This window comes from Pogona vitticeps, chromosome 6, assembly GCF_051106095.1.
Source record: "Pogona vitticeps strain Pit_001003342236 chromosome 6, PviZW2.1, whole genome shotgun sequence".
Classification (NCBI taxonomy): domain Eukaryota; kingdom Metazoa; phylum Chordata; class Lepidosauria; order Squamata; family Agamidae; genus Pogona; species Pogona vitticeps.
The window spans coordinates 33,718,857-33,739,300 of NC_135788.1; the positions used below are offsets into that span (position 1 = coordinate 33,718,857).

General features: G+C 39.7%; 1 protein-coding gene across 3 annotated transcripts in view; it reads left to right on the forward strand.

Annotated features, from left to right (window-relative positions):
* The window catches only part of DNAH11 (dynein axonemal heavy chain 11), a 186,984-nt gene that overhangs the window by 97,184 nt on the left and 69,356 nt on the right, over positions 1–20,444 (forward strand). For 2 of the 3 annotated variants that reach the window (XM_020781900.3, XM_073003290.2), the window contains 4 exons: positions 1,788–1,950; positions 3,466–3,589; positions 4,539–4,681; positions 6,330–6,491. In XM_020781900.3, coding sequence (XP_020637559.3) covers positions 1,788–1,950; positions 3,466–3,589; positions 4,539–4,681; positions 6,330–6,491 — 592 coding nt within the window. The remainder of the gene's footprint in view (positions 1–1,787; positions 1,951–3,465; positions 3,590–4,538; positions 4,682–6,329; positions 6,492–20,444) is intronic. The other variant, XM_078377188.1, reaches the window with a different exon arrangement.

Below are 20,444 nucleotides of genomic sequence, written 5' to 3' on the forward strand. Positions count from 1 at the left end.
TGGCATCTCAGTTTCAATATGTTCCACTTTATTTCTAGACATGTATTCTGCTGACGTGTCCAGTGATGTCTTATTTTGTGGGTGGACTCTAATCCTCTCTCTACTCCACTCACCACCCTAGATTCAGAAACAGTCTTCTATTTCATATTCTGGTCATGATTTTTGATCATTTTTAAAGGGCTTACAGTGAAAGGAACCACAGTCATTGTTTCTCCAGGCCTTTCTTTATATAGTGTAAAAGGGAACTTTCACTTTCCCCTGATATTTTTATGCACTGTGTTGAAATGCCTTGATGCCTTGCTTTGTGTCTTTGTATACCATCCAGTTGATTCACCACTTTACTCCCTGGAAGAAGCAGGCACCATTATTTAATATAAACAGAGTGAGATCATCTCTGTGTTCCAAACTAAGGCATCTACAAAACTTTGATTTCAATGTATTTTCCGCTTTTCTAATGCCACCTACTCCTGCATCAGACCTTTCCATCTCTGCACTCTTAGGTCTTGTGTGTGTTAATATGTGGATGCAATAATCTCATTTCTCAAAGCCCCATTCCATGATAAAGATGCAGAAGATCTGAAATCTTAGCAGGAAGAAAGATGAAATATACACATCAGCAGGTGGAATTCCACCACTGAGCAATAACACACAGAAAGTTTTTTTTAAACTTGGGCAATTATTTGCATCTCAAAGAAAGAAAGTTTTAAAACAGGAAGTTTGGAGGAAAGAGTGAAATATCTTCTATACAGGTGAACAGATAGATTTTTGCTGTTGTGTAATCAATCTCAATTTAAAAAAGAAAGAAAGTGGAAATAGCGCTTTAGCGACTTGGAACAGTTTGGCACTCCATGGAGCAGAAGAACAAAATCTGACATGTGATAACATAAAAATCTGCAGTAACATATTTCACTCTCACCGCCCCCCCCTCCACTGCAATAATCAGTGTGCATTGCTGATAGGAAATGATTGGCTTTCCAGTGGAAGGTACAGGAGATAAAAGAGGACAATAATGCTTGAAAAGTTGGCAGGGATGTAGACAGGAACATGCTACAGATGGTGATGTCAGAAATTTTTAAGAGAAAATACCATTATCTCCTTTCAGTATCTGTGTATACATATCAGTACTGTATGGCATAATGATATGAACAATCAGTAATGCAGTTGGAAAATGTAGGAATGTTTGGAAGTGAATGCAGAAACAACCATTGTTAACCATCATTACAAACCATAAAACAGTATACAAAGCCAGGAAAGAACTGTGGGAGCCTCTAAACTGTATTAGGTTCCTAAATTATTCTCCACACTGGGGTAAAAATGAATTGAATATATTTTCTGAGTATGCTGTTCAGTTGTACAATGATTGTTTCATGTGCTGTTCCTCTTTCAGCAATAGTGTTCAGGCTCTGAATCCCAGTGAGCTGTAATGGGTGATAGTAGTGGAATGGGATTTGGGAAACATGAGTTCAAACCCTGAGTGAACCATGAAACTTGTTATATAATTTTGAGACCGTCACTTTCTTCTCGGCTTGACCATAGGATTGTGAAGGGATTGTATGGGGTAGCTGTGAGCTTATTGGAAGACAAGTGGGATATATGTATATTAACACTTTCAATGAGTTTGAAATACTGTTTTGCAACCTTGTCTTATTTTTGTCATGATGAATTGTTAATTGCTGGTGACCACTGACATAAATCACAGCTATCGTGTTGTGCACAGCATTTGCAGTAGAGCAACCTCAGAGTTGCTGCCTTATTCTGAAGTCACAACATTTCTTTACCACTATCAGATGCCGTATCAGCCGAATCTTAGAATCCCCTCGTGGTTTTGCACTTCTCATTGGGGTGGGTGGCAGTGGAAAACAAAGCTTGTCAAGACTGGCTGCCTACATCAGCTCTCTTGAAGTGTTCCAGATTGTACTGAAGAAAGACTACACGATCCAAGACCTCAGGGTAAGCACAGCTATTGCGTAGTTGTGTGGGAAATTGCTGGATTCGATATTATCCTTTTGTGTGTCTGTCTGTGTATATGTACATCAAGAGGGAAGTTAAAAGCAGGACAGGAAATATTATGTCTCTCTTCTTTGATATGCTTCATCAAAACCTTCCCTCTTGTGTTTGGAGCAATTGTACTTGTGCACCATTGTGCCTGCCCCTTCAACATTCAAGCAAATTAGTGAAGAGATATATTAAGCAGGTTATCAAAATGCATGAAAGAACACCAGAACCACAAAGAGTGAGGAGAGCCTCAAATAAGTGGCACACAGCTTTGTTAATACTACTGCAAAAGCATTTCTCACGAGCTAGTGAAAGATATAATTTAGGATTTCTTTGCACCGTAGACTATCACTGGTCTAATCTTTAAAATCTTGGTCTGTTTGACATTCACTGTATTTGTAGTTGACCATCTGCTGTTCTGCTTCTTTGAGTTTTAGAGGAACTTCGGATATCAGGTTGTGGTATCTGCTTATCTTCAGAGAGGAATGCAAAAGAAATTATCGTAGGGATAAATATGCAGTTACATATCCTGTAATTCATGTAATACTAATGTATCTTTTAAAGATACTTTTTACTGTGTGGTGTATTACTTTATCCCTTATCCATGAAGTTGTGGATACCATGTAGAGAGAAAACTGCATCCAAATCTTTCAGCTACTGGTTCAGCTAATTAAACAATCAGCACCCCACCAGGTTAGGGTATACAGATTCTGTGGGAAAGACACATACAGTTAAATACATCCATGTAGCAGGGCAATTTACACATTTTCATAACTGCATGGGATATGTTTATATTCAGCAAAGTATTCCCATACAGCTCAGATAATGTTTAATGGACATTTGCACAGACATCCATCCCCAAGGATTTGTGCAGGAAGCCTGATTGGGTACCTAGACCAGCCCGAGTGCTGCATACTTGTGAATTTAATTTTAGCTTTGCCCCTCAAAATAAAACTAGTGTCTGAAATCCTGTTGTGCAGTTATGCAAATAATGTACCATTTTTGGTTAAGGTTAATAAATTTCTGTAGGCATTATTACCTCTGTAAGCATTATCACCAGTAATTCACCTCGAAAAGTGACGCCTTTTGCAAAGCTGCACAAGAAGATTTCGGCCAGTGTGTGGGAAAAGATACGGCCAGTATTGATTAAACAAAGGCATTATTGACAAGCAATAGTTTGGCATAGCATTCATATCCGTTTTCAGAATACTAGTATTCACTCTGCAATCATCCGGTAATTTTATCAGATCACCTGTTATCTTTGGGTGGGTAGGGGGAGCCTCCAATTTTTTTAAAGGTCCTCTGGAAAAAGCTAAATCATGTTGAGGGTTTGGAGATGAGAAAATAAAGTTCAGAGCAGCAGTGTGTTACTTTCCAGTTACATGCATTTCAACCCTGTTACCCCTTTGCCCCTTCATGTTTTGATATTTTACTGTAACATGAACGATTGCCTCTTTTTTTTAAAAAAAGGTAGATCTTGCCAATCTGTATATCAAGACAGGAGCCAAGAACATTCCCACTGTGTTTTTGCTGACAGATGCTCAGGTTCCAGATGAACGCTTTCTTGTGCTGATTAATGACTTGTTGGCATCAGGTGATTAGACCTACACATTTCTTGAAAGATCCTTCCAATGACAAATTATCTGCTGTTTCAATGAACTTTAAAAATTGGATTATTTGTCTTTGCAATGTTTTCTAATGTGGGTGGAGTGTCCTTTGGGGAAAGTGTGTATGAACTCTTCCTTAATTTTAGCACTGCACCTTGTTTAAAAGCAAACAGTGTTGCTTCCAAGAAGCTGCTATCAAAGGCGTGTATTACACAGGCATAATTGCTGTTCTTGGTGTTTCTTTAGTATTAGTTCACGTCATTTACAATGAAATGACTAACGTAACAGCTGGGGAAAGGAAAAAGTAGCTCCTATCAATACATTACATCAATCTATCTGTATAATACAGTATATCCATAATATATCTGTATCATAGTATGAGTGGTGATTTCAACAGATTTTCTCCTTTTATTTGGAAACTAAGTATATCCATATACTCTTTGCTAGATTGTCATAAAAGTAGAGAAATCTAGAGTAACATCAGTTTTTAAGAACATTATAGATAAACATGTTTTGCAAGCTATAATGGTGTCTACACTTGTAATTTCTGATTTAGGATTGTGTGAGACCCTTTAATTTCTAAAAGGAAATGGGACAGAGTGAATAATAGAGTTCCTTTTACTTTTGGAGGAAGTGGACAATTACTTAGCATATGAGATTTTGAAATATATTTCTATGCTGTCTTATTCTTAAAGATACAGAGAAAGGCTATCCATAAAACTAATAGAAAAGTTTATAAATATAGTGAATTGATATAATGTTTATGAGTTCACCCATAACTAGAGTTATTAGCTTAATTTTTGTCATTCAGAAATCAACTCAAATGTGAGTTTAAGCCAAAACAGAGACTGATTGAAGCTCGCGATTCATTTGTGTTTATTTTGTAATTACAGAGGTGCCCCAATCCTTCCCCTTTTAAATCTTTTTTTAATGCAGGAGAGGTTCCAGACCTATTCACTGATGAAGACATGGATGATATAATTGCAGGAATTAAGTCTGAAATACGAGGGCTTGGTCTTATTGATACCAGAGAAAACTGTTGGAGCTTCTTTATAGATAGAGTACGGCTACAGCTGAAAGTAAGCAGCAGTATTTTTGCAGTTACTAATTAATAAACCTATGTTCACCTAGTGATGAACAGTTGGTTTGTTTAAGATGTAAACCTCCAGAATTATTGAAGACCATATTTTTCTCTTCTGTCTTTGACAACCTATAGCTTGTGTTTAAGACATAAGTCTTTTTAATTTTAAAGTAACAATTTAACTTTAATGTAGAACTCTTTCAGCCTATCAGCTAGCAGTTGAATTGCGTTTGCCAAACTCATGCCAATTACATGAAATTTCATTGCATACTGTTGAATTATGCTGATAATCTTATGGACTTTTATGTAGACTTTATAAAAAATATTTCCAAAGCCTATAAAGTTTTGCACATGTAGTAAATATTCCCAGTGCATTTGGCACACCTTCATAAACTGTGCCTTCTAGATATACTATTCCCAGTCTTTTCACTTTGTCAATTTTTTTCTCAAATTCTATTGTCAAAAATAGGCATAATGTATTTCAGATTTAAAATATAGGTTGGTGTATTTCAGATTTAAGAGTGCTAGAAGACTAGTGTGGATTCATGTTTATTCAACTGCACATGAAAAGCTTGCTTATTTTTAAAATGGATATACTATCTTCCATATTGATTGGCTTTGTGCACAGGTTATGTAACACCTTCCTCCTTTCAAAGCTGGGCTATCACTTACATCCCTTGGTTCTCCTATTTCTTGCATTGTTATTTCAAGCAGAGTAGGCGATGTATAAGATTTTTCTTTCATGATATTTGGCTGTAAAGCATAAATCATGGCACACCCTAAATCTCAATTCTAAAATTATATTTTTCCTTCCATCTTCTTTTCTATTCTCTTAAATTTCACCCATGACTTTGTTATTTTATTTTTAAAGCTTTTAAAAAATGCTTTCAAATTTGTGTTGGTGCCTTGCCTTGCTGCTTCTTTACAGGTGTCCCACTGTGCAAAATTAGTATTTCCAGAGGCAGCAATGGGAAGCATCAATTCAGTTATTTAAGGGACTATGAAGCAGACAACACATGCTGTAGAAGATATTAGTGAACACATTGGAAAACATCTGCAAGATAACCAGGAGTGATGTCAGGAGACAAAGTCATATAAGGCTTCCGTTCTGAGCCCACTCACTCAGCAATACATTATTTTAAACATCTATTGGACTTGTTTCCAAGTAATGAAGCTCTGAGAAATGGTAGTCATAGTACTTATGTTGACAGCAAATCCATACCCAAAGAGGAACAAAAATATTATAATTTTCTTTATGTTGAAACTACATAGGATCAGACCAACGAAATGGTATTATATGCAACTGAGCTACTTTGATCTGAGTTTTGTTCAACGCTTGTATTGCTGGTTAATGCTTATGGGGTTTATTAACTGATACTCAACTGCATGGGGAAATGACCCACAATTGGGCAGAATTTGGTGAAGCACCAACTACAAAGCACAGTGCAGTGGACAAGAAGTCCCCTTTTCTGGATGTAAAATCCTAATTTGACTAAATTCTTAAACTGCAAGGTAGATTGCATTTTGGTTTGTGAACCTGATTGCAATGACTCACTGCTGGCACCGATGACTGCATTCTTTCCTTTGATCACAATGTAATGCTTCCCTTTCCCTTTCTCTTTCCTTTACTTTCTTCGTTTGCACAGATCATTCTGTGTTTCTCTCCTGTCGGTTCCACGCTGAGAGTTAGAGCTCGGAAGTTCCCAGCCATAGTTAACTGCACAGCTATTGACTGGTTTCACGAGTGGCCGCAGGAGGCCCTGCAGTCCGTCAGCAGGAGGTTCATTGAAGGGACGTCTGGGATTAAGGTACAGAGTTTCAAGCTCATCAGTCATATGCAAAACAGTATCGCTCTCTGGAAGATAAATAATGGAACAAGTTGGAGAGGGGGTTCCTTTTTGTTTCTTCAAATATTTGTCCTCATTTTCACTTTGCCAAGTTCACTGTGGTTACTGTATTCCTATAAAAACAGTGCAGCCAGTTCACCAGCCATCGTTTTAGAGAATTTGAAAAAAAGAAAAATCTGAAAAGTTTTTTGTTTTGAAAAGGCAACATGTACAAGGACCCTAATTTCTTTTCATGAACTATTAGAGCTCCATTTGAAACCAAGTAATTTCTCTTGAGGGGCTTCAGTTATGCTTTCCTATAAAATTAGATAATTACATCGGCATATCAAAAACCAGGGGTGTGACTTTGCAACACGGTTCTACAATCTGGATTTACTTACTTTTTCAGTCTTTAAAGTTTTGTAAAGGTAAAATACGGTGGACAAAGTTCAGCCACTAGGTAAAAATTTGAGTACTCAAATGGCCTTTTAAATAGCCTCTTGAATTCTGAACATTTTCTCTGTTTTCTTTCATATTTTTGTTCAGATGGATGTAGGGAAGATATACAGCTCAGTGGTTTAGGCATCTGACTGTGGAGACAGAGGTTGGGAGTTCAATTCCACACTGTGGCTTCTTGACAGGCTGGACTCAATAATCCATAGTAGAGATAGGGGTATTTGTATCTATATATGAATATGAATATCCTTCCCAAAGTGGAAATAACGAGGGTCCACTCACCATTCCGCTGCTGATGCGAGCTGGACAGAGCATTCCTATTGTGCCATTGTCCGCAATGGATTAGCCACTCTGTGACCTGGCAGAGGCTTGTCATCACACCTCCTGCCAGGAGTGGCTAACCCTCATTACTTCCACCTGTGGGGGGATATTCGTATTTGGGTATACAATTATGAATACACCCATCTCTAATCCATAGGGGCCCTTTTAGCTCTGCATTTTAGCTCTAAAATGATAACAGAGTTCTAAATATTCACATGCTAATTGCTGACATAGAATAACTAGTAAGTTTCATGAACTTGAAATTGTGTGCTGTCATGATGAAGGCGTAGAAAGCAGCTCAGCTTTGTGTTCCATAAAGTTTTCTCCGTACTGTTGCTCAGTTCCTATTTTAGCTCAGTCTTTTCCCAAAGGATGGACTATGACCCTCAAAACAAATGTGAACTGCAAATGGAGGGGATAGCACTGCAGCCAGAGACTGATAAATGAATAGTCAAGGAATGCCTTGCTACTTTGAATTAGTTCAGATATCCAGGGCCAGATGAACTACATCCAAGAATATTGAAGGAACTGGCTGAAGATCTCCCAGAACCACTGTCCATTATTTTATTGAAATAATGGGAAATGGGTGAGGTGCCAGATGCTTGGAGGAGGGCTAAAGTTGTCCCTTTCTTCAATAAGGGCAGAAGGGAGGAACCTGTGAACTACAGACCAATTGGCCTGACATCAATCCCAGGGAAAATTCTGGAACAGATTATAAAGCAGTCACTATGCAAACACCTAGAAAACAATGTAATAACTAGAAGCCAACACAGATTTGTCAAGAACAAATCCTTCTAGACTAAGGCCCTGGTCACATGAGGGAAATGTTTTCTACTTCTTCCAATACTCTCCATACCTCTGCTGTACTGAATCGTGGTCATGTGGTTTATATTCCAGGATGAACATCCCAAGAACTTTTAGCAATACCAATTTATTTCCTCCTATACAAATTGTTATGGCTGGCTACACCATGCTACCGATATATTTTCTCTCTTGCTTCAGGGGAACCCTTGATTTATATATATAAATGTAATATGATTTTTAATATAATATAATATAATATAATATAATATAATATAATATAATATAATATAATATAATATAATATAATATAATATAATATAATATAATATAATATAATATATAAACTGATATTTTTGATACATTGATTTATCAGAAACAAGACTCCCTCTAAGGTGCGTGACTACATGGGCGTGCTTGACTTTGTACCCCTCCCCAGACAGTTTTTCTCCTCCCCTGTTCCCTGTGCACCTACAGCAATTGTTTCCAGCCCCTTTCATTTTGGTCACAATGGAACCCCACATGGGAGTGGGGTGAACTCACACACAGGGTCTGTGTGGAAATTAGAGGGATTATTGATTGGGAAGGGATTTCGGTTTAGGAAAGTGCCCCTCTGTTGTACTGACTGCTCCTGCAGAAATGCACTGCACACAATGAAATTGAGATATTCACGTGGCAGTACTGGCAATCACACCCCTGTGACATTGGCATAGCAATGTTTCAATGTATCTTACCATAGAATTAAAAAAAATTACTTAGCAATAATCTAATGGCAGCCACCTTCCTGGCTTTGATTCTGAAAAGAAGCGGAGAAGGGCATGCACATTGGCAATCCCAGTAAAGAATACACCAGTACAACAAAGGTACAAAATAACATAATCCTCCTGGCGATGGGGGAAAATGTCTTGATTTTGGCTCTGTGTCGTGTGACCAGAAAAAAAAGCAACAGGCTAATTGAGGGATAAACAGAGAACATTCCCTTCATATGATCAGGGCCTAACGTAATCTCATTTCTTGATCGGGTAACCTCCCTTATAGACAGAAGGAAAGCTGTAGACATAGTATATCTTGACTTTGCAAAGCATGTGACAAAGTGCCCCATGATATTCTGATTAGCAAGCTAACTACTTGTGGGCTGGATATAACAACTGTCAGGTGGATACACGGTTGGCTATAGAATTGTATTCAGAGGATGATGATTAATGACTCCTTTACAAGTTGGGTGGAAGAAACAAGTGGGGTACCACAAGTCTCAATTTTGGGCCCAGTGCTCTTTAACATTTTATTAATGACTTGGATGAGGGGTCAGTGAATGTGGATGACATAAAATTAGTTGGAATAGCTAACATCCTAGAAGACAAGAACAAAATTCAAAATGATCTGGAAAGGCTCAAGCACTGAGCTGAAAACAACAGAATGAAATTTAACAGGGACAAGTGCAAAGTACTGCACCTAGGAAAGAGAAACCAAACACACAGTTACAAGATGGGAGATTCCCGACTCAGCAATACTACAAGTGAGAAGGATCTTGGAGTTGTTGTACATCACAAGCTGAATATGAGCCAGCAGTGTCATGTGGCTACAAAACAGGCAAAGGTTATTTTAGGCTGCACTCAGAAGTATAGTCTCCAGACCCTGCAAGGTAATCGTTCTCCTATATTTGGCTCTGGTTTGGCCTCATCTTGAGTACTGTGACCAGTTCTGGGCACTGTACTTCAAGAAGAATGCTGACAATTTGGAACAAGTTCCGAGGATGGTGTCAAGGATGATCAGGGGGCTGGAAACCAATCCCTATGAAGAAAAATGAAGGAACTGGGCATGTTTAGCCTTGAAAAAAGAAGACTGGGGGATATATGAGAGCACTTTTCAAATACTGTATTTTTTCATTTATACCACACACACCTGTTTATAAGACCTCCCCCCTCTTTACTAGCCCAAAAATTAAGAAAATCTAGCTTTGAAGATTCAGCGTCTGGGCTCAGAATATTAGACATTATGAGTTTGAGCCTACAGGCTCCACCTCCAAGGAGGTGTGTTCCAATTGGTTTGCTCAGATTCAGCTGACATCAGTTCCATAAGGCTCATGATTGGAAGAAGCGAATTCTCCTGACTGTAGGAAGCTAAGCCTCATAACTAAAGGAAGCCTGTTTACAGAGGCAAGGTATGTGCTCTTTTGTTCTCTCCTTGGCTATCTCAGCTTACTTCCGTGCAAAAGACGCCCTTCAATTTTTAGGGTAATGATTTTATGAAAAAGTAGTGTCTTATACATGGAAAAATACAGTACTTGAAAGCCTGTCATTCAGAGGAAGTGCAGATCATCCCAGAGTGCAGGACACATAACAATGAGCTCAAGTTACAGGAAGTCATATTTTGGTGGATATAATTTTATTTTATTTGTTATTTGATTTATACCCCGCCCCTCTAGACCGAGTCTACTCGGGGCGGCTTACAAGGGATTATAAAACATCGTTAAAAAGTCATTATAAACAATCACATAATTAATCAACAAATTAGAAGTTCAAGATGGGGAAAAGGAAAACTAAAGAGAAAAGAATCAAGTGTCATGAAAACTTCCTAACTGTTAGAGCTGTAAGGCGATGGAACCAATTACCTTAGAAGGTGGTGAGTGCTCCAACACTGAAGGCATTCAAGAGAAAATTAGACAACTAACTGTCAGGTACATTTTGAATTGATTCCTGTGTTGAGCAGGGGTGTGAACTTTATGGCCTTATATGCCCATTGCGGTTCAATTATTCTATGATTCTATGATGATTCCTAGCTCTGCTGGTCAAAAGGCAACCACCTGGCAGATATCCTTTGATTTGTATTCCTCTACATTGAGAAAGGGGTTGAACTCAATGGCCTTATAGGCCCCTTCCAACTTCATTAGTCTGTTATTCTATCAGACTGATAAAGAGCCAAGTGGAGAAATGTTAATAAAAGAAAGGCTTTTTACTATCCAAGGTGGTGTGTCTGTGTCTCTCATTTGACCATCCCCCTAGATCAGCTTTCACCAGAAAGGGGAAGTTCATGAAAGGTCAAGATTTACATCAGTGTGATTAACTAGTGAGGAAATAGAAATGTTAATGACTTAACATTGATAAGTGTATGATGACAAAGACCAAAGAGAACATGACAGTCTTGGGGTTGAAGGGCTTCATTTTACTATGTAGTTTAACAGCACTTTGGAAAAATTTGTATGATGGTAAACACAGCAGCACCGTTTCATAATGTTAGCTATAATTTTGTGTTAAGATCCTAATGTTTTGATCTGAAATGGCAGCCATGCCATCAAGTTATGTAAGGATTTCTGACAATGAGAAGCGTTAAATTTCAAGAATGCTGGATGGAGCAATGATGCCTTACTATCCACTGCTTTAAAAGAGAATTTCATGGCAGGCAATCCCTGTTGAAATATTGCAAATGCAGCCAATGGAAGTCAAGTCTTAACAGCTGTTTCAGTGCTTTAGATAAGTGTATAAACTGGCTTTACCTTATTAGGTAGATCTAAAAGGGCTCAGCTTCTAGAAATTGACATAGTTGAGGAGAGATTCACTAAGCATAGAATATTTTAAATTGCCTACTACATCTGTAAGGAGCCAATATGGATAGTCATTTTAAAGCAACCCCTTCTTGTAAGAGACATCAATACTTTTCAAAATATACATTTCCTTTAAAACTGGTGATACAGAATTATGCGAACAGAGTCATAGAGTGTTGGGTGGGGAAAACTTAGTGCTGCTGCTTCTAAAATGCAGCTTTCATTCCTTTAGTGCTTTTATTGCCACCACTGAGCAATTGAGTAGTTTTTGGGATAGTGCAGAGAGTGACCAATGACATCTACTGGCCACAGAGAGACTTGTCTTTATTTTTTATACCAGGCAAGGTACAGATTGTAGATTGTTACAGATTTGTAGGTAGTATTGTGACACAGGTATTTGCTGTTAACTATGTGGGTTTCCCTGTGATTTAATGTAATTATATTTTAATTACTTGTATTTATCTTGTTCTAGTACATGAAAGGAAGTATAAATATCAAGATGAGTGTTTGCATATTCCTTTGAGAAAAACTTCCTAGGACTGACATTTAATAGAGAAGAAGTTGCTATAATGTTTTCTGAAGTTCGCTATTAAGAAACAGACTAACTGGCTGCACTTAGTAAGAGGGAAAGTTGAAGAAAAAGTAACCCTCACCTGTGTCACATTACTAAGGCAAAAGTAATTCCTGTTCCTTTAAAAGTAAATGCTACTTTTTGCCATCCAATATACAGTGGTGCCCCGCTATACGCTTACCCCGCATGATGTTGAAATCGCTTAACAATGAAATTTTTGTGATCACTATTGCGATCGCAGAACGATGGTTCCTATGGGGGAAATCTGCATTATGTTGATTAGGAGCCTGCTTCGTGAACCGTTTTTTCGCTATACGATTATTTTTCCGGTTCCACAAAATGGCTTCCCTCCCTTCTCAAAATGTCTGCTTTCCGGAGGGAAGCTTTGCATTACAGCGATTTTGAACAGCTGATTGGCGGTTCTCTATGGGCAATCTTTGCTGGATGATGAGGTATTTCCCCCATTGGAACGCATTGACCGATTTTCAATGCATTCCAATGGGTTTTTTATTTTCGCTTGACAACGATATCGTTTAACAGTGATTTTCCTGGAACAGATTATCGTCGTCAAGTGGGGCACCACTGTATTAAGCAGATACATTATCTCAATATGTGCAGTGTACATATTATATGTGGTATACTGCACATCTCATTGTATTCCTTCATCAAGAGAGATGCTTAGGCATCTTTACTGTTTATACTTGTTATATGTTTTCATCAGAACACATTTTTCCTTTACTGTATTTAATACATTTTGGTGCCAAGTTGATTTTTCTTTCCGTTGAATATAAGAGATCATTATTAAAACATGAAAATAAAAATGATTAATAAATGCATACAGATAAAATTAGGGGACATTCTAGTAATGATACAACTGAAATTGCTGTACTAAAACCCACTTAAGTTTGGAATTTAATTTTGAATTGTACTGGCATTATTATATTTATGCAATAGAATCAACTGTAGCCATTGAAAAGTGAATTAATATTAATCTAGGATCCCGTCAGTTTTCACCAATCTGAGCACCCAGAGTCCCATCACGTTTTGCCAATCAGAGTGTTTAGGCTTTCTTTAAGATCAGCCCGGCCACCTGAACATTTTCCTATCTTTTGGCAGATCCTTCCCATCCAGTAAAAATCAAGTCAGTGTTCTCTACATCTAATCCTTCTGTTCGCTCTCCGTTTCTGTTCGCTCTCCGTTTCCTGCTCATTTGAATAACAATTATATGTGGTACTCAAACTCCTTTTGGGTGGGCAGGGGGGTTAGGGTTAGTTTTCAGTGGAGCTTTAGGTGGAACAAGTCCTTATTGCTGTGGTGGCCAACTTTGAGAGGTCTGGGACCAAAATGTTCATACGCATCACAAACCCCACTAGGCCCGGAAATGGCTGAAAAAAATATAGAAATCTCATAGCAAAAGTGTCCAGATTGACACTTCTGGTTTTAATGTTGGGGTTTATTTGAATTTGGAGGACTTTAGTACATCCCTTGACCTACATAAAGCAAAGAACACCAGTCCCAAAGGCCTTTAGGAGCAGAAAATCCTGTTGATTTTTATCGAAAAAATGGAGGGGCACAAGACTAGGAGGGACCTTTTAGATGATAGTATAATAGCTGTGAGCCACAAGTAGTCAGTGGGCTGCTCTCCCCTGCTAAATTGGATCCCCAAAAGTGGAATCTATGAAAATAAGGGAAAAAGTTTTTTGGTGAAAAATTAACATTTACTGTGTGTGAGGATATTGAACAGCCCAATGAATAGATACAAGACAACTTCTATGAAAGAGAAGCTGCCCTGTTCAGAGTTTTCTGTCAGCTAAGGAGTGATTGATGTGAACTGTTTGTGCGTGCGTGCGTGTGTGCGTGCGCGTCTTGTTTTGCAGGCTATCTGTGCAAGCTGAGCTTAGATTTCTGGAGGGAAACCTTTTATTTCCATTTGCTAAAGTGTAGCTGACCACATATAATGGTCATTAGTGTATGGGCACCATGTTATCTAAACTGGTGACAACAAATTAAAGATCTATAATTAAATTCATTAGTAGAGCCTACATTTAATTTCTTACTGGCCCTGCCCCAAGATTTACAAAAGCATTGTAATTGCATTTACTGAGACAGGAAAGAAGGCAGGCAGGCCAGCAGGCAGCCAGGCAGGCCTGCCTTGAGGTTTAGGTGAATGAAATGTCAGTGAAGCACTGCATCTTGCTTAAAGGTTTATTGCCCACAAGGAGGACAAGAAGAAATGGGCACCTAGAGCTCCCACGACAATGGGATTACCAGTGTATATCAGTGCTGGAAGAAGTGGTACCCTACATAGTGATTATATATGCATTAAACTTCTCCCGTGATGAAGTAAAAAAGGAGGCCTTTGGCTTCAGTGCAGAAATCCTTGCCACAAAAAGGCAAGAGGTGAGCGGGTGCATGCATTTGATTCTGTAGGATTCTCCAAGTTAATGTTTGTTGCTCAATGTTAGAGGTAGAGAATGTGGGTGGAAAACACTAGAATCCAGACCTCCATGTCAAATGAGTGATGAGCTGACAGCATCCAGTCTCTTTTTCGTAATGCGTTCAGGATGCAGAAGCATACTGCACACAGAGACACAGATGCTGGGCCCAAGTTGTGTTTTTTTTGGGTTGTTTCTTTGTCATCCACACCTCATCCTTTTGCATTGTTGGAAATACATTTTGAAGTTCAATCTCTATTTGGAGGTTCATTCCTAAAGATGGATTAGTGAGATGTGGACACACATGGACAGATTTTTTGAAATATCAGGGGAAGTATTGTCCAGTTTTTATTGGACATACTTTAAAAGTTCAATGAATATGATAGTATTGGCTATCAACTTGCTGTTATTCTTTACATTGAGGTTAAATAAAAATGGTGCCTTTCAGGAGGATTATATTCAAAGGGGTCAAATTAGCAGTAATCATATTGTTTGCCTTTCTGCTTGATGAAGCTGATATTGAAAAAAAAAGGTGTAGTATTGAACAAAACACCAGAAAAACCTTGGCAGAATAAATAATTTATGCTAATGAAATTACTGCAATTAGTAGTTCCACAATGACCCTTTTAGAAGCCACAGCTGTTAATGTCAGGAAGTGCTGTCACTGCTGACCTTATCATAAGAGAAAGTGACAAATTGAAAATGCAGGGAAGACCAATCATCAAAGAGGTCTGCTCTGAACGATTAGAGTTTTCTGAAAAACAGTATGAATTACAGCCAGCTGCTCTCTGGCTCAGCATGCCTCCCATGCTGTGCCATTTTGTTAAGCGTGATAACAATAGTTATTTTGCCCCATTGGGACAAGTTGTCTCAGGCCACTTCCAGCTCTACCGGAACCCTCTACTACCCTGGGTGATTTGCAAATGAAACTCTTTTTATCAAAGGCTTTCTGGGACTGCTGCCTAAAGATTTCTCATAAGGATCATGGCTGGGCAGAGGCCAGTCACCATGTAAGGAAGTTCCCTTCATGTGTCTGTATTTGTGTGTGTGTGCATGGGACAGAGAGCGAAAAAGAGAAGGAGAGAGGGAGCAAAAGAGAAAACTGTGAGTTTAAGGTCTCACATAGATTTTGGTCTCTGTCCAAAATTTGTTTGAATATGCATTGACTCCTTCCTTTAAGACAATAGTTTTGTAACTTTGCACCCAGTTACTGTGATTCTTCGGCATTTCTATATCAATCCCATTACTCAAACATAAGGGCAACTCTTGCTAATGAAGCCACACTCAAGAATAAGTTTTGTTTTAGAGATAAATTACAAGTTGTCTAAATGAACCTCTTTGTAACATTAATTATATTGGCTGGAAACGTTTAGCTGTATCCACAATCACTTTTGAGTAATTTTCCAGAAGATGTCTAAGCATTATTGACAGTGCTTTGGTAAATTACGTGTGACTTTTCTAAGAGTTGCTGGAGCTCATTTAATTCATATTAATTGATTTTTAAGTTTCCCCTGATTAATTGAACTGGGTACATCTTGCACTGAATGCAATAAATAATCATTAACATGAAGGAGATGTGATTTCACAAATTAGAAAGTTAAGTATGGTAGAAGTCACAGAGGACAAACTGAAAAATTCTTACACTCATAGTGCACGTACACATACACTGAAAGTGAAAGTTTTAGAAATAAATAGGTACTTTTGAAAGTTCTTATGTTCAAGTCCTTATCTTCATGTGTACTTACGTGCTTTATGCCAATTGTGCAGTCATCATTCTAAAAATATAAATGTTTATTTAAATCCAGAATTAAAATGGCACTCTAGATGCAAAAAGTAGAAGCAGTTAATAATTAAATAATTAAATAATTAAAGTTGCCAAGTAAAAACATAGCACAGTAAATAAAAACTTTATAGTATAACTTTGACTGGAATATATGTTGCATATGTTGTTGAATATAGTATCAGTACTGTATAGTATTGCATAAAGTGTTTTTAGACAGATGAAAGAAACACTTTCAACACTATTCCCTTAATTATTGTAGGCTAAAGACTGTAGTAGAATCCATTCCAGTGATACTTCATAGTCCATTTCCCTTTCCCTGCTGTTTCCTGAACCAAGTAGATTAAATAAAATCACACAGTTACTAGATTAATTTGCCTCAGAATTCATCAGAGGTAGCATAACAACCTGATTTTTTGATAGTTCTTTCTGCTTTTGGTTGCTACTAGAGATGGGGACGAATAAAAAAATGGCAATTCATTTTGATCCATTATTCATCAAGGTTAATGTATCAACAAATATCAATATATGAATATTCTTTGACGAATTGATGAATCAATGTCTGGACTTTGAATGGCTATAACACTGGTCCCCAATGACCTAGAGACACCAAATTTGCAGGGAAGCTTCCTCAGACACATTTTTACAACTCCTGATGGTTTGGTGAACATTGGTTCATGGACCCCTGAGTTATATAGTCACAAACAGGACCTCCAGGAAATCTCTCCCCAGGTACTTAGAGACTCCAGAATCACTACGGCACTTCCTATGTCATTTCCCAACACGCCTGCCAACTTTGGAGAAGATTGGATATCGGAACTCCAAGTTATTTACCCACAAATTGGGTCCCCCCAGGAGAGTTTACCACACGGCACAGGGTGGGGCAGAGCCTTGCCCTCTTGGCATGGGGAAGCCCAGACAGGCTTGGGGGGGCGGGGGCAGAGGAAAACGAAGAGGCACAGGCAAGAGGAAGGAAGCAGAAGGAAAGAAGACTCTTGTCCTCTTCAGCACAAAAGTAGTTGAGTTTGCCCCCAAGAAGAAACTGAGGTTGCACAACTGCAGCAACAACAGCAGATGAATAGGGTGTTAAATATTATGTAATGGTGGTTATGTACCAATGTAATGGCAGTTAATCCATGGGGCCGCTGGGCTTCTCGTGCAGAACAGGGTGAGCTGAGCTCCCGTAGTTTGTTCCAGGTTCTGCCTACCTGAGGCAGTAGGAAGCTGGAATGAACAGTCAGGAATTAGGAATGAAGCCCGAGTGGACTTTGGAGCACTAATAAGCAGGCAGGCAGGCAGGCAGGAAAGAAAGAACTTGGCCCGATGAGCCAACTTCACCCAGAAGTCAAGATCTGGAAGGCCCTTGGCCCGATTCTTGGCACAGGATAAGCAGCAGGCAAGCCCAGGGCAGAATCAGCAGCAGACAAGCCCAAGGCAGCTGGAGAGGGATGCAGGATTTGGGGCCAACATGACCCAAGGAGGCTGGAATTGGTGCCCGGTGAGATGGGGGGTACGCCCGCACAGGTTGCACATAGCAGCAACATAGACTGTGGCACGGCGGGTTAAACTGCTGAGCCACTGGGCTTGTCCATCAGATCAGCACTGCAGTTTGAATCCGTGTGACAGGGTGAACTATGTCCCATTGCTTCTCTCCCAGCTTCTGCCAGCCTTCTGGGGCAGTAGAGAAGGCGAGGAGGCCAGAATGAACAGGCATGAATAATTGGAATAAAGCCCAAGGAGGCTGGAATCATGAAATACTTATATACATTGCCAAAATTTTTCAGAATAAATGAATCAGTGGATACTGATTCTGGAGATAGGGAGGGACATGTCACACACATGACATCTCAGGAGGAGGGAGCACATTGGTCAGGTTTAGGCGGGGCTGAACCTGGCCCTCTTGGCACGGGGACACCTGAGGAGGGTAGGACGCTGAAGTCAGCAAGCAGCATTTGAAAATCAAGGCTGAGGAAGTTGGAATGAGCATGCAGGCCTTTTGGAAGTGGAAGGAGCTGCAGGACTTGGAAAGTTGTCATGTAGCCAGCAACATAGACTTTTGGACCCATCGGGCACTGAGGAAGTTGGCAGCAAGGTAGACAGTGGCACTATGGGTTAAACTGCAGTGCTGCTGAGCTTGTTATAGGTGCTGTTGTTGTTGTTCATCTTGGTATGGAGGACACCTGGACAGGCTTGTGGGGGGGGCAGAGCCTGGCTCTTGGGGAATCAGTAGCACCAACAGGAGAAAAGGGTCCAAGCCAGGTGCTACTAACAGCAGTTAATACATTGGGCCATGGGGCTGTCGGAAACAGATGCTCTGAAACCTGAAGCCATGCAATGGGGCAGTGCCCGGACAGGCTTTGGGTGGGTCTGAGACAGGCCTAGGAAACTCACCTGCTGCTCACCACCACCGTCTAACTAGACTTGCTGACAACCTTCAAACAAACAAAGATGCTTGTTTAGAACTAGAAATCTGGGGGAGGGGTGTTTGCAACTTGGCTGCTGAGACCACCTGGAAATGATAAAGATAGCCCTTGGAGGTTTTGGGCGGCTGAGACAGGCTTACCCTCTTGGCACATTCAAGATTCCAGGACCGGGTTTAGGTGTGGCAACTGCCAAGAGGCCTGGCTGGCCCTCTTACCACATTTGGGGATGAGGACAGGCTTTTGTGTGTGCCAAAAGAGGGTTGGCTGGCGCTCTCGGCACGTCCCGGGGGTGCTGGGACAGGCTCTGGGTGTGCCAAGAGAGGGTTTAAGCTTGGATGCAAAGAGGGCCAGCCTCGGTCTGCCCCACCCAAAGGCTGTCTGCACATCACCCCATCACCATAACGCCTGGCTTCAGATTGCAGAACTGATGTAGTTTAACCTATGCCAGTCAGAAGTTCTCTCCTCTTTAGTAATTACAGTTTAGTAATTCTTTTACTAAAGTGTGACCTGCCTGCCTAAACAAAGACCCCCCCTCAGTATAATGTAATTAGGAAAATTCGCCCCCTGACCCACTGTGGCAGAGAAGCCAAAAAAGAAAAGCCCTGCGAGCTAAGTTACACTCCAGCCACCCACCAAATTCCCTGAGAGACAGAAGCCTCTCTAAAATGAACTTTTGAAAACTGAATATAAAGGAAAAGAGATCCCACAGTCACACAACAACAGTCCCCCCCCCCCCGACAATAAACACACACAAGCCTCCAGGAAAAATAAGTTTTGATTGATTTGAAGTTGAAATGAAACTAAGCCCTTCAGAAGATGTAGCCTAAGCTACCTGAAATCCCTCCCCAAATTACCAGTAAAGTTGGTGATGATTGATGGATGATGATGAAAAAGAAAAATATAAGTCTTTGCTTTGCTGCCACAAAAGTGAAACCGCAAGTGCACCAGCAAGCCAGTGAGCAGCAACTATTCTCACTCCAGAGAGCATGAACAGAAGTGGGGAACGGCCGGACGGGAAAAGCATATATGAAGTGTCTGTAAAAGTAGATACACCTTTCAGCAGCCCTAATGGCTGCCAGACATGCCAATCCAGGATCTCTGTCCTAATTGGCCTGAGCTTCAAATTGGTGCCAGCAAGCTCAGAGAGGACCCCAAAAGGGGTAACGAGTATAGATGAATGTGAATGGATAAACGAATAGAACCGAGGAAATATTCATCAATCCATATTCATCCTGATTTAAAATTTTACAAATATGAATCGACAAATATATGACAAATCAGCTATATTCGTCAGAAAAACTGATCCGTTTTTAGATTTGTCCCCATCCCTAGTTGCTACTCATTCAAAGGAATTTCACTAGTACTACTGGGATTAAGCAGATCCTTTCCTTCTTCCAGTCACTGCCTTGGGGTTTTGACACTTTTCAAGTATCTGCATTTTATCTTTTCTTCCCTACTACCACCTTTCTTGTACCATCAAAAATCCTGTTAGTTACATCCCCTGGTGTAGCAAATTTGCTGCAAGTTAAGAAGTCAGTGTAGGCATTTGATGGTGTATATTGAGTTGTGTGACTTGATGCACAACAGCAAATTCTCACACTCACTAC